Source organism: Papio anubis, chromosome 18, assembly GCF_008728515.1.
Source record: "Papio anubis isolate 15944 chromosome 18, Panubis1.0, whole genome shotgun sequence".
NCBI classification, from domain to species: domain Eukaryota; kingdom Metazoa; phylum Chordata; class Mammalia; order Primates; family Cercopithecidae; genus Papio; species Papio anubis.
This window is the reverse complement of record NC_044993.1, coordinates 37,269,815-37,284,781: the sequence shown is the minus strand read 5'-3', so window position 1 is coordinate 37,284,781 and position 14,967 is coordinate 37,269,815. Positions and strand designations below refer to the sequence as shown.

The 14,967-nt window shown below is 41.1% G+C and overlaps 1 protein-coding gene across 2 annotated transcripts in view; it reads right to left on the bottom strand.

Annotated features, from left to right (window-relative positions):
* The window catches only part of LOC108583479, a 41,229-nt gene that overhangs the window by 13,927 nt on the left and 12,335 nt on the right, over nt 1-14,967 (bottom strand). The window contains exons 1-2 of one of the 2 annotated variants that reach the window (XR_004179779.1): nt 10,204-13,106; nt 9,888-10,019 (exon numbers count right to left, since the gene is read on the bottom strand). Coding sequence is in view for 1 of the 2 variants with exons in the window: in XM_031658251.1 (XP_031514111.1) it covers nt 9,888-10,019 (132 nt within the window). In the remaining variant the exon portion in view is untranslated. Of the gene's footprint in view, nt 1-9,887; nt 10,020-10,203; nt 13,107-14,967 lie in introns of those variants that run through there. The other variant, XM_031658251.1, reaches the window with a different exon arrangement.

Below are 14,967 nucleotides of genomic sequence, written 5' to 3'. Positions count from 1 at the left end.
TACCTAAGGAACCAAACTCTGCCATCTCCCTCAAGGGAACCCAGAAAAATCTGGGCCTTAATTCTACCCTCCTTGCTATAAAAACCTGAGATGACGTCATCTTTTTCTTTCTAAAATAAAATAAAGGCATGTAATGCTTCTAGGCAAGAGGTCCAGATGTATCTGCCTTTCCTGTCCTCCAGGACACTATCCACTTATTGCTACAACTTGCTGCATTTTTCCTGCAATTTATATTCTTCTTTTTGCAAAAAAAAAAAAAAAAGAAGGAGAAAAAACTAAAGCAGGGATTCCATAGAAGTCATCCTCTACTTTAGTAAAAAGGTAGAATCCACCTGACCTATTCTGTGTGTCAGAGTGGAATCCAGCAGCCAATTATCCCCAACTATTGGCAAATTGTGTGCGTGTGTGTGTGTGTGTGTGTGTGTGCGCGCGTTGAGAAGGAGAGAGAGAAAATGTAGATATACACCGGCATTTTTATTCTTAAATCAGAGGATAACCAGGCTTTCTCCAGCCCAAGTGAGTTTACATTTTAAATTCTTACACGGCTGTTTTTTTTGTTTTTGTTTGTTTGTTTGTTTGTTTCTCAGATCTGCAGACAAAGGTCCAAGAAGACTTTGTTGAAGACTGAAAAGAGAAATATACTTGGTAGAGAGAGATAACTCCTCTCAGCACAGAGGTCAGGAAAGGGAATCACAGACTGACATTTACCCTTCTCTCTGAACTCTCCCAGTCCTCAACAGCTCCTAATCTTTCTTCATTCTCCCTCCTTCTCATTCACAGGCTCATATCTTTCCCCAAGAAGACTCAAGAAAAAGTCCAAGATAAGAAATTCCATTTATGAGAAAAGGAAGGCACAGGTTAATTTGGTTTATCTCCTCCAACCTGAACAATGGGTGTGAGTTCTGACAATTGCTCGTGGTCAGAACCATTCAAACTTTCCTTCCTCATTAGACGACAAGGCTGCAGCGTGAAGAGGATGCCATGTTGGGGAATTGGGTGTCAAGGAAAAGACATTCGAAGGTGCATGAACAGAGTGAAGGTGGTGCAAGCAAGTGCAGAGGAGGTGGGGAGACTGGAGTGCTGGGAAGGAGAGTCAGCAGAAGCTAGCAAACACGAAAGACACAACACAAAACAAGCAGTTGTGCACATTAGGATGATAAGGGGGGAGTGGTCAAAGGTGTATTTCTCATGGCTCACCCAATGCAAACTCAGTCTGATGATCCTACAAGACTGACTGCACCTGGCCTCTGCATCCCTTCAGCCTCTTCCCCAAAAGGACTCCCCCTTATTGCCAGTCACACAAGCCTTCCTTCATTTCCTCTAATAGGCCCGACTTGTTTCTGCCTGCCGGTCTTGGCATTTGCTGTTTTTTCTGCCATAGCTGGCTCCTTCCCAAACACCAAATCTCAGCCCAAACAACATCTTCTCTGGGAGGCCAGCCTTGATCACCTTTATACAACACAGACCCGCTCCTGCCCATCACTTTCTATCTCATGACCCTACAATGTGCCCCTTCATGATAGCTCACACCAGCTAAAACCATCTTGTTTGTGCATTGCTCACTTGCCCCCTGCCTGTTTCTGGCTCTGGAAGGTCGGCCTCCTGTCACTGTCTGGTCTGCTGTGTGGTACCACCCATGCCCAGTACCTGGCCTGGCACATTGTAGGAACTCAGTGCAAACTTCTTGAGTGAAAGAAAAATGAAGAAACAGCCTTGGGAGAGAAAACAACTGTTAAATGATTATTTAATAAAATAGAGTATTAAACTATTTTATATTAAGTATTAATTTATTTCATAAAATATTAATTGTCTTTACAACAAGTATGTCCTTAGTCATTGGTGTTTGTGCTTTGTAAATCTTCACATCCCATGGGGCCAGTAATGGGGGTGGGGGTTTTAGTGTGGGAAGGGGGTCAGGGAACCAATCTGGCCTGCAGGGGTTACCTGCCCCATGGGTTCCTGCAGGCTCCGTGTGGTTTCACTGGCATGGCACCCTGGTGGGACGAGTGGCTCAGAATTGGTGGTGTATGGTGATAATAAAAAGCAAAACAACTTTTAGTTGATTGTTGTTTTTTAATTCTATAGGGACTCTGGCCCTTTCATTACCTACACCCTGTGGGGAGACTTTTCCCACATCTGTCCCACTCCCACCCTCACACTCCACTGGTTTTTTTTCCCGTTCTTGAGTGAACACACGCACTGGAAGAGCAGGTGTCCTTGAAGGGAGGACGAGCTCCATGACAGCACACATGTCCTCCCAAACACAAACATACACAAACACGGAACAAATTAGAATCTATCCTGGCTCCTGGGAACTCTTGCTCTCAGGCCACTAAAGCACCTTGATAATAAATTGTCCTGTGCCTGCTAACTCCGTCTCCACCTGCTCCTGGCAGAAATTTCTTCCCTCATTCCAGTCACTCTCTGGAGGGCAGGCAGAGTTCTGTTTATCCGTGTCCACAGGCCATGCCAACAAATGACTCACGGCTTCCCCACTTCCAGGAAAGCCACATGGCCCGGGATAAAATAGAGGAGGGAATGAGTAGGAGGAGAACTGATCTCTTTATCCCAGCAATACGTACCTTGTGATGGCAAAAGACCTAAAGACAGTCACATTTACTTCTCATCTCTACCCTGGCCCTTTCACACCTAACAGAGTATGGCAATTGGTGCATGGATAGCACTGAGCTGAGTGATCCATCATTACCTCCTGCCATCGGACACTTAGGTTCCATCCCAGTAGGGTCCCCTAGTCACAGTGAAGATCCAGTCTCCATGCTACCTCCATCTGATTTCTTCCTTGATCTCTACTCCTTTTATCCCACTAACAAATTTTGTATTATTACTTTCCATTTATTCAAAAGTATATATTTGTTTGTGCACAAAAAATAAAATTTCTCCTTTTGTATGGTTTGAATTTGAATCCCACATATGTGATATCTGGAAGCAAGTTGCTTTGCTGGGGAGATTTGTGAAATTTCCTCATACTCATGTTGTGAGCTACTTTGTGGTCCTCATCTCTTTTCACATGGACAAAGCTCTTACAGAAATTAAGAACTTTATTTTGTTGTAGAAAGCCAGATGTAAGCCCATCGAAAGGAGAAATCTTGGCTCTCTTTGTTATTATAATAAATTTAGTAAGAAATTGGTGATTAGAAAATATTAAAAGAAAGGAAGACAGAGAAGGAGGGAGGAGGAAGGTAGGAAGGGAGGAGGGAGCTAGAGAAAAGGGGGAGGGAGGAAGAAAAGAAATTAAGTTGTCCTGAAACTCAACTGCTAGGACATTTACTGTGAGTAAAGAGGAAATAACAGTTTATAGAAAAATATGTTTCTTATTTTGAAAAAAAAAAAAAGTTTGGAATAAAAAAATACAATTACCCCTATTTTTTAGAATTATGAGGAGTTTGATGAGTCACTTAAATGTTTGTTAAACATCACTACTTCTACTTATAAAGGGGAAAGTTTTAACTAGAGTGATATTTGGGACTTAAAACGTCTGTGGTACCAATTTTATCCATTTCTCATCCCAGAGCAGGAAGTTTGCATTGTTTATGACTGAATGTTCAAGTATCTTTCTCCCACTAGGATTTACTGTAGGTTCATGGTAGTGACAGGGGATTTAAATAAAAGTTTTTAGACCTCAGTCAGTAAAAGGACCTGTGCTAGCCTAAGGAAAGAGGAAGAGGGGAGACAGGGTTGACCCAGTGCTGGACAGAGGAGTCTGAAGACATGCATGGGGAGAAAAAAAAACTGAGCTCATGTGACCCAAAGTCAAGGGTACTCTGGGCTTAGGTCTCAGCTGCAGTATTTATCAGTCATGTGACTGTGAGGATCATTTCAGCTCCCTGAGCCTCAGTTTACTACTCATCTACAGAATGGAATTAAAACGTTAAATGAGATAATGCATTGCAAGACGTTTAGCTCAGACCAAGGCATATATTACATATACCATAACTGTTAGCTATTGTTATGATTATCTTTGTTGTTAGTATTATAGTCAAGATGCCTACTGCGGCCCGGGAGCAAGATGGCAGAATAGGAACAGCTCCAGTCTCCAACTCCCAGCGCGAGCGACACAGAAGACAGGTCATTTTCAACTGAGGTACTGGGTTCATCTCACTAGGGAGTGCAGGACAGTCGGTGCTGGTCAGCTGCTGCAGCCCGACCAGCAAGAGCTGAAGCAGGGCGAGGCATTGCGTCACCTGGGAAGCACAAGGGGCAAGGGAATCCCTTTTCCTAGCCAAGAGAACTGAGACACACAACACCTGGAAAATCGGGTAACTCCCACCCCAATACTGCGCTCTACCAAGGATCTTAGCAAACGGGCACACCAGGAGATTATATCCCACACCTGGCCGGGAGGGTCCCACGCCCATGGAGCCTCCCTCATTGCTAGCACAGCAGTCTGTGATCTCGCAGCAAGGCAGCAGCGAGGCTGGGGGAGGGGCGCCCGCCATTGCTGAGGCTTAAGTAGATAAAAAAAGCGGCTGGGAAGCTCGAACTGGGTGGAGCTCACAGCAGCTCAAGGAGTCCTGCCTGTCTCTGTAGACTCCACTGCTGGGGACAGGGCACAGCTCAACAACAACAACAACAACAACAAAAGCAGCTGAGACCGCTGCAGATGCAAACGACTCTGTCTGACAGCTTTGAAGAGAGCAGTGGATCTCCCAACACGGAGGTTGAGATCTGAGAACGGACAGACTGCCTGCTGAAGTGGGTCCCTGACCCATGAGTAGCCTAACTGGGAGACATCCCCGACTAGGGGCAGACCAACACCCCACACCTCACACGGTGGAGTACACCCCTGAGAGGAAGCTTCCAAAGCAAGAATCAGACAGGTTCACTCGCTGTTCAGCAATATTCTATCTTCTGCAGCCTCTGCTGCTGATACCCAGGCAAACGGTCTGGAGTGGACCTCAAGCAATCTCCAATAGACCTACAGCTGAGGGTCCTGACTGTTAGAAGGAAAACTAACAAACAGGAAGGACACCCACACCAAAACCCCATCAGTACGTCACCATTATCAAAGACCAGAGGCAGATAAAACCACAAAGATGGGGAAAAAGCAGGGCAGAAAAGCTGGAAATTCAAAAAATGAGAGCGCATTGCCCCCTGCAAAGGAATGCAGCTCATCGCCAGCAACGGATCAAAGCTGGATGGAGAATGACTTTGACGAGATGAGAGAAGAAGGCTCCAGTCCATCAAACTTCTCAGAGCTAAAGCAGGAATTACGTACCCAGCACAAAGAAACTAAAAATTTTGAAAAAAGAGTGGAAGAATTGATAACTAGAATAATTAATGCAGAGAAGGCCATAAACGAATGGACAGAGATGAAAACCATGACACAAGAAATACGTGACAAATGCACAAGCTTCAGTAACTGACTCGATCAACTGGAAGAAAGAGTATCATCAATTGAGGATCAAATGAATGAAATGAAGCAAGAAGAGAAACCTAAAGAAAAAAGAAGAAAAAGAAATGAACAAAGCCTGCAAGAAGTATGAGATTATGTAAAAGACCAAATCTACCTCTGATTGGGGTGCCTGAAAGTGAGGGGGAAAATGGAACCAAGTTGGAAAACACTCTGCAAGATATCATCCAGGAGAACTTCCGCAACCTAGTAGGGCAGACCAACATTCAAATTCAGCAAATACAGAGAACACCACAAAGGTACTCCTTGAGAAGAGCAACTCCAAGACACATAATTGCCAGATTCACCAAAGTTGAAATGAAGGAAAAAATCTTAAGGGCAGCCAGAGAAAGCTCGGGTTACACACAAAGGGAAGCCCATCAGACTAACAGCAGATCTCTCAGCAGAAACGCTCCAAGCCAGAAGAGAGTGGGGGCCAATATTCAAAATTCTTAAAGAAAAGAGTTTTCAACCCAGAATTTCATATCCAGCCAAACTAAGTTTCTTAAGTGAAGGAGAAATAAAATCCTTTACAGATAAGCAAATGCTTAGAGATTGTGTCACCACCAGGCCTGCCCTACAAGAGATCCTGAAGGAAGCACTAAACATAGAAAGGAACAACAGGTACCAGCCATTGCAAAAGCATGTCAAAATGTAAAGTCCATCGATGCTAGGAAGAAACTGCATCAACTAGTGAGCAAAATAACCAGCTAATATCATAATGACAGGATCAAGTTCACACATAACAATATTAACCTTAAATGTAAATGGACTAAATGATCCAATTGAAAGACGCAGACTGGTAAATTGGATAGAGTCAAGACCCATCAGTTTGCTGTATTCAGGAGACCCATCTCACATGCAGAGACACACATAGGCTCAAAATGAAGGGATGGAGGAAGATCTAGTAACCAAATGGAAAACAAAAAAAAGCAGGGGATGCAATCCTAGTCTCTGATAAAACAGACTTTAAACCATCAAAGATCAAAAGAGACAAAGAAACCCTCCAAAAAATCAATGAATCCAGGAGCTGGTTTTTTGAAAAGATCAACAAAATTGATAGACCGCTAGCAAGATTAATAAAGAAGAAAAGAGAGAAGAATCAAATAGATGCAATAAAAAATGATAAAGGGGACATCACCACCAACCCCACAGAGAATACTATAAACACCTCTACGCAAATAAACTAGAAAACCTAGAAGAAGTGGATAATTTCCTGGACACTTACACTCTTCCAAGACTAAACCAGGAAGAAGCAGAATTCCTGAATAGACCAATAGCAGGCTCTGAAATTGAGGCAATAATTAATAGCCTACCAACCAAAAAAAGTCCAGGACCAGATGGATTCACAGCTGAATTCTACCAGAGGTACAAGGAGGAGCTGGTACCATTCCTTCTGAAACTATTCCAATCAATAGAAAAAGAGGGAATCCTCCCTAACTCATTTTATGAGGCCAACATCATCCTGATACCAAAGCCTGGCAGAGACACAACAAAAAAAGAGAATTTTAGACCAATATCCCTGATGAACATCGATGCAAAAATCCTCAATAAAATACTGGCAAACCAAATCCAGCAGCACATCAAAAAGCTTATCCACCATGATCAAGTGGGCTTCATCCATGGGATGCAAGGGTGGTTCAACCTACACAAATCAATAAATGTAATCCAGCATATAAACAGCACCAAAGACAAAAAACACATGATTATTTCAACAGATGCAGAAAAGGCCTTTGACAAAATTCAACAGCCCTTCATGCTAAAAACTCTCAATAAATTCGGTATTGATGGAACGTATCTCAAAATAATAAGAGCTATTTATGACAAATCCACAGCCAATATCATACTGAATGGCCAAAAACTGGAAAAATTCCCTTTGAAAACTGGCACAAGAAAGGGTTGCCCTCTCTCACTACTCCTATTCAACATAGTGTTGGAAGTTCTGGCTAGGGCAATCAGGCAAGAGAAAGAAATCAAGGGTATTCAGTTAGGAAAAGAAGAAGTCAAATTGTCCCTGTTTGCAGATGACATGATTGTATATTTAGAAAACCCCATTGTCTCAGCCCAAAATCTCCTTAACCTGATAAGAAACTTAAGCAAAGTCTCAGGATACAAAGTTAATGTACAAAAATCACAAGCCTTCTTATACACCAGTAACAGACCAACAGAGAGCCAAATCATGAATGAACTTCCATTCACAATTGCTTCAAAGAGAATAAAATACCTAGGAATCCAACTTACAAGGGACGTAAAGGACCTCTTCAAGGAGAACTACAAACCACTGCTCAGTGAAATAAAAGAGGACACAAATAAATGGAAGAACATACCATGCTCATGGACAGGAAGAATCGATATCGTGGAAAATGGCCATACTGCCCAAGGTAATTTATAGATTCAATGCCATCCTCATCAAGCTACCAATGAGTTTCTTCACAGAATTGGAAAAAACTGCTTTAAAGTTCATATGGAACCAAAAAAGAGCCCGCATTGCCAAGAAAATCCTAAGTCAAAAGAACAAAGCTGGAGGCATCACGCTACCTGACTTCAAACTATACTACAAGGCTACAGTAACCAAAACAGCATGGTACTGGTACCAAAACAGAGATATAGACCAATGGAACAGAACAGAGTCCTCAGAAATAATACCACACGTCTGCAGCCATCTGATCTTTGACAAACCTCAGAAAAACAAGAAATGGGGAAAGGATTCCCTATTTAATAAATGGTACTGGGAAAATTGGCTAGCCATAAGTAGAAAGCTGAAACTGGATCCTTTCCTTACTCCTTATACGAAAATTAATTTAAGATGGATTAGAGACTTAAATGTTAGACCTAAAACCATAAAAACTCTAGAAGAAAACCTAGGTAATACCATTCAAGACATAGGCATGGGCAAGGACTTCATGTCTAAAACACCAAAAGCAACGGCAACAAAAGCTAAAATTGATGAATGGGATGTAATTAAACTAAAGTTTCTTTTTGCACAGCAAAAGAAACTACCATCAGAGTGAACAGGCAACCTACAGAATGGGAGAAAATTTTTGCAATCTACTCATCTGACAAAGGGCTAATATCCAGAACCTACAAAGAACTCAAACAAATTTACAAGAAAAAAACAAACAACCCCATCAAAAAGTGGGCAAAGGATATGAACAGACATTTCTCAAAAGAAGACATTCATACAGCCAACAGACACATGAAAAAATGCTCATCATCACTGGCCATCAGAGAAATGCAAATCAAAACCACAATGAGATACCATCTCACACCAGTTAGAATGGCAAGCATTAAAAAGTCAGGAAACAACAAGTGCTGGAGAGGATGTGGAGAAATAGGAACACTTTTACACTGTTGGTGGGATTGTAAACTAGTTCAACCATTATGGAAAACAGTATGGCAATTCCTCAAGGATCTAGAACTAGAAGTACCATATGACCCAGCCATCCCATTACTGGGTATATACCCAAAGGATTATAAATCATGCTGCTATAAAGACACATGCACACGTATGTTTATTGCGGCACTATTCACAATAGCAAAGACTTGGAATCAACCCAAATATCCATCAGTGACAGACTGGATTAAGAAAATGTGGCACATATACACCATGGAATACTATGCAGCCATAAAAAAGGATGAGTTTGTGTTCTTTGTAGGGACATGGATGCAGCTGGAAACCATCATTCTCAGCAAACTATCACAAGAACAGAAAACCAAACACCGCATGTTCTCACTCATAGGTGGGAACTGAACAATGAGATCACTTGGACTCAGGAATGGGAACATCATACACCGGGGCCTATCATGGGGAGGGGGGAGGGCGGAGGGATTGCATTGGGAGTTATACCTGATGTAAATGACGAGTTGATGGGTGCTGACGAGTTGATGGGTGCAGCATGCCAACAGGGCACAAGTATACATATGTAACAAACCTGCACATTATGCACATGTACCCTAGAACTTAAAGTATAATTAAAAAAAGAAAAAGAAAAAAAAAAACCCCAGTATGGCAACCAGGAATCCAAGCTGAGAGCCCAAATCAAAGGGCACAGAAATAATCAACTGTGGGAGATCACAGGAGGGGGACTGCATTTCTGAGCACCACACCTAAACATTCAGAAGCACCAGTTGTCAGAACTAGCTCAGCAATGCTGACATTCTGCACAAGATTCAGGGAGCCGAATGGGCCAGCTCACTAAGGCAGAATTGCTCTGATATTGCTTGGGCAGAATGTGACTGCTCTTCAAACTGAAAAGGCCTGAAAACATTTTTGGGTGACCCCAAAATTAAAGTTCAGAATCCTGGGAATTCTTATGTCCCCAAACTACATGTAAACTTTTAGTTCTCTGTTAAGAAACATGTGTGTTTGAGCAAGTTAAAAAAAAAAAAAAAAAAAAAAAAGATGTCTACTGCAAGACTAAACATATATCAAATGTTTTCTGTTGAGCATACAACTTGAGCATATTTTCCAACTTACATTACAGTTCCATGTAGCCTTGTGGCTGGATTCTGAACAATGACCTCTTCCAGACACGACTTACAAAACCTCTCTCCATACTCTCTCATTTCCTTCATCTTCCAAGCAGATCCAACGGAGGACTTCAAAGTCCTAGAAGATGGCAAAGTGACAAGAGAGAAAGAATGTCATCCATGAATGATAGTGTGGAGCAGAGCTCCCACTGCCTGCCCTGCTGGCCGACATTGCACAGGAATGTGACATAAAAACACAATTTCATTTCTCTTATGTCACAGAAATTTGAGGACTCTTCCTTATAGAAGCTAGTATTACTTACCCTAGCTAATGCCAAGGAAGACTAAAGAAGTCTTTCAGATGCTTTGCAAGGACTAACCAGAAGACACACATAAACACAGCTTCTCTGAAATTCCTTTTTGTCACCAATCACTTCTTCAGGGCCTCAGAATATGAATTCCAGCTGCTCTGTCAACCAATGTCTAGAATCATTTTTGCTGTTGAGTGCAAAGTCTTCATTCATGAGGGTGCTCTCCAAACGCATTCATTCCATGGTGTTCATTTCTTGGTATAGAAGCGTATGAGGAGCAGCACACTCCCGGAGCTGTATGCTACGTTACCTATATTAACAAGAATGCTAAGCTGTATCCATTCATTATCTACCAGCCTGCCAGACAAAATGATTCACTACAGGTTGAAGTCAATTGAGTATCCTTTGAACTGGAGGGAGAGGCGCTTCCATAAAGTGGTGAGAGTTTTATGGCAGAAAGTTCTACTAATGACCCCACTTCAGTGCTTATCAGGAGCAGGCCATATAATCCCTTCCCGGAATTACATGCTGGTCGGTTCAGATAAATAACACAGATCTCTGTCATTTATAATCCAAAACGTTAACAATTAATTTCCGAAATCAATCCTGAAGGGGGCTGGAAGCCTAAATCTCTAGGTCCAGGTAGACCCCACTCCATGAATTTCTCGTGAGTCAAAATTTAAGCCTTGAAACTTGTAACCAACTGTTGTCAAGACACAGCTGACTTAGGCAATCAAGACAACAGTATTCAGCAGTAACCTGGGTGAAACGTACTCTAAGTGTGAATTAATAAGTCGGTTGACACCAGTCCCCAGATGTTTCCCACTCTGGCAATATGCCCGAAGTGATGATAAGCAGATTTACATACTTAACTAATATGTTTATTTAAAAGAAATTTCCAAATCCAAAATAACATCCAGATTTCTTATTTGGCTGCAGATCAAAAGACATCCTATCAATAAAGACAGAATCCAGGATAAACCTTTTCAACATCTGCTTAAAACCAAACAACAGATTTGAGAGTTTTGGTAAAACTTAATTGCAGACAAATTTCGTTGCCTCTTACATAAATATATATTTTCATGTCCCTAGGGTGGTTCTGACCTCATCAATTTTCGTGTTCACAATACACAACATTGTTCTTTTACCAGCACCGACAATTCTGCCTTTATGGAGAATTCCTGTCCCAAGGTTTTCTTTCAGACTGAAGGATAAACAGACTTTCTCTCTGGCCAGGAAAAATCGAACAAAAGTCGGGGGCATGTGCTAACACTTGGAATGTTGTAGAAAAGAAAAATCCACCCCTCTACCAGTAAGATCTTTGTTTTTCTATAATTACTAGAAAGCGCTTATTTGGTCTCCATCTATGATAAATCTAGAAGGAGAATGGAGAAGTAGAGATGCTCCTTAAGTATTACTTTTTTTCTTTCTTTTTGGTGTTTTGTTGATTCCCCAAGGGAAAGCTTAGTAACTGGATCAAAGTCTTAATAGATCTGTGTGCTTGTGAAGGAGATAATAATAGGAGGGGTGTTGGCCATAGTAGCACTTATCCCTTTAGTGTGAATTAGTTCACTTTCTCCAGGTCTCAGCTGTCTGAAATTGGACCATGATCCTTGGGCACTGAGACATTTTTTTCTCCCATCTGGCCAGTGCTGCAATTGAGCTAAGGATTTGGTTCAGAGACTCCTTTGCCTAGGGATCTGTTTAATGTCAAGACCAATATTAGCTGGTTGACCCTGGGGTCGGGTGACTTAGAGAGTCAGAAGTCATCCATGTTTGCTGCTGCTCCACCCTTTGAACTTAGTCATGATAAACTCCTGGGTCCAATCCTGTTACAGCCAAAATAGCAAGAAAAGGGTGGTAGAAGCAAACAGAAAAATGCATACTACGGCACCAATGAGATACCATCTTCCTCTTCTCAACTGGCAAACACTTTAAAACAGGGGTGTCCAATCTTTTGGCTTCACTGGGCCACACTGGAAGAATAATTGTCTTGGGCCACACATAAAATACACTAACACCAATGATAACTGAGGGGCTAAAAAATAGCACAAAAAATTTCTTATCATGTTTTAAGAAAGTTTACAAATTTATGTTGGGCCACATTCAAAGTCATCCTGGGCCACATGCAGGACAAGCTTGCTTTAAAATATCCCATTTGAAAATAGTTCAGATTTCCCCAGTTATAGGTGATTTATCAAATAACTATATATGTATGAAATTAATATATCAAAAGCCTTAAAACATTTCCAACCTTTGACCAAAAAATTGTTCTTCTAGGATGTATCTTAAGAAATAATTATGATTTGTGCACAAATTTAGCTGTGAAAATGTAGTTTTACTTATGATATGACAAAAATACCACAATTGACCTAGGTGTCAAACAATAGAGACCAGCTAATTAAATGATGGTCCACAACTTATATAATTATTAAAAATATTTAGGACATTTACATTTAATAAAACTCATAGGGCATTTAGATTGTTTCTAATTTGGGCTTTTATGAATAAAGCTACTATGAAATTATTGTATAGTTTTTCTTTTTTATAAATAGATGTTTTCATTTCTTTTGGGTAACCCTCCATGAGTGAAAAAGCTGGATTATACGGGAAATAAATGTTTAACTTTATAAGGAACTACTAAACTTGTTTCCAAAGTGATTATATCATTTTACAACCTTGCAGCAATGTATGAAAATTCTAGTTGCTCCACCTCCTTCTCAATACTTGGTTTCCCAATCATTTTAATTTTAGTCATTCTAGAAGGTGTGCAGTGATATCTCATTATTGTTTTAATTTACATCCCCCTAATAATTAAGAATGTGAGCATCTTTTCATGTGCTTATTTTCCATTTGGGTATTTTATTTTGTGAATTGCCTATCCAAATCTTTTATTTTTTATTAGGTCATCTGTCTTATTCAGTTGTAGGAGTTCTTTATATATTCTGGATATAAGCCCTTTGCCAGATGTTTTGCAAATGTTTTCTCCCCACCTGTGGTTTTCATTTTCATTTTGTTTATAGTTGTCTTTCTTTCTTTCTCTTTCTTTCTCTCTCTCTCTTTCTTTTTTTTTTTTTTTTTTTGACAGTCTTGCTCCATCACCCAGGCTGGAGTGCAGTGGCACCATCTCAGCTCACTGCAACCTCCACCTCCTGGGTTCAAGTGATTCTCATGCAGCAGCCAGGATTACAGGCGCTTGCCACCACACTCAGCTAATTTTTGTATTTTTAGTAGAGACAGGGTTTTGCCATGCTGGCCACCCTGGTCTCTAACTCTTGGCCTCAAGAGAGCTGCCCACCTCAGCCTCTCAAGGTGCCAGGATTACAGGCGTGAGCCACCGTGCCTGGCTTCATCATAGTATCTTTCTAAGTGCAGAAGTTTTGAACTTAAGTTGCTTTTGAGAAAAGGAAATGTTGCGGTGCTTAGTGAAAAGATTCAAGAGCACCCATCTTTCAACCCCTGCTCAGCCTCTGCTTTTTTTTAACTTGGCTGCCATCTCTCTTGCTGTGTGGACTTTTCCTCATCAACCCAACCATCTGGTGCCTACTGGTGGAAGCTGTGAGTGTGTAAAGGCAGATGAAGTGTCAGGGAACAGTAGAAACAGAAACCAAACCTAACCTGCCCTGGAGCTTCCCATGTGCTTTAGAAAGGGAAGTGCCTTGTCTGCTGAGGCACCTTCTAGTATTTTCTGGCTTTAAATGAAGCATGGATCTTTGCATTCACAATTAACAAAAGCCCTTGTTCAGGTATATTTGGCACATACTGTCATGCTTCTTTGTCACAAGCAAAACAAGAAACTGGGGATTCTTCAAAATTCTATTAGAAAATAGACCTTTCAGGAAATGTTGCAGAATTGGCTTTCTGGGATATGGGGCCAAATATTCCTTCATTCCCTGAGAACTGACTGCTTTCTGCTGTATGCTCCAAATGAACTCCATATATACATACTTCATCATGCCTCTAAATTTTTAGGGCACACATTTCTTTACATGTCTACCTCCTGCAATTACACTGGAAGGCCCTTGAAAACATGACCATGTTTTATACATCTTTGTATGTATAGTGCCTGTCTTAGTCCATTTCTGTGGCTATAACAAAACACCTTAAATTTGGTAAATTATAAATCATAGAGATTTATCTCTCACAATCCTGAAGGCTTGGAAGTCCAACATCAGGGAACCAGAAGATTTGATGTCTGGGAAAGGCTCACTCTCTGCTTTCAAGATGTTGCCTTCTTGGTGCATTCTCACATAGCAAAATGACAGAGAGCAAAAAGGACCAAACAGACTTCCTCAAGATCTTTCACAAGGGCACTAATTCCATGCATAAGGGCAGAGCTTCATGAGCTAATCACCTCCTGATGGCCCTACCTCTTAATACCATTGCATTGGTGATTAAGTTTTAACACAAATTTTAAAAAGACACAAACATTCAAACCATAGCAGTGCCTACCAGAGAACTGATACAGAATAAGAACTCAATGCATACTACTTGAATGGCTGAATGAATGAAGTGAATTAATTGTTCATATCCCCAAATCTGAGAGATATCTCTCTGTTTAATAATCTGTTTTGTTAAAACTTTGCTCTGGAGTTGGACAGACCTGGGATCACATCTCAGCTCCAGTGCTTGCTAGTTGTGTAACTGGGACAAAGTTCTCAGCTTCCTTTGAGTCTCATGCCTTATTAAAGGGGAACAAGGGTTATAATTATAAATAACTACCTCATAGGAGTGTGTGGACTCAATGAGTTAACACAAAGTGTGTAAGCCAGTGCC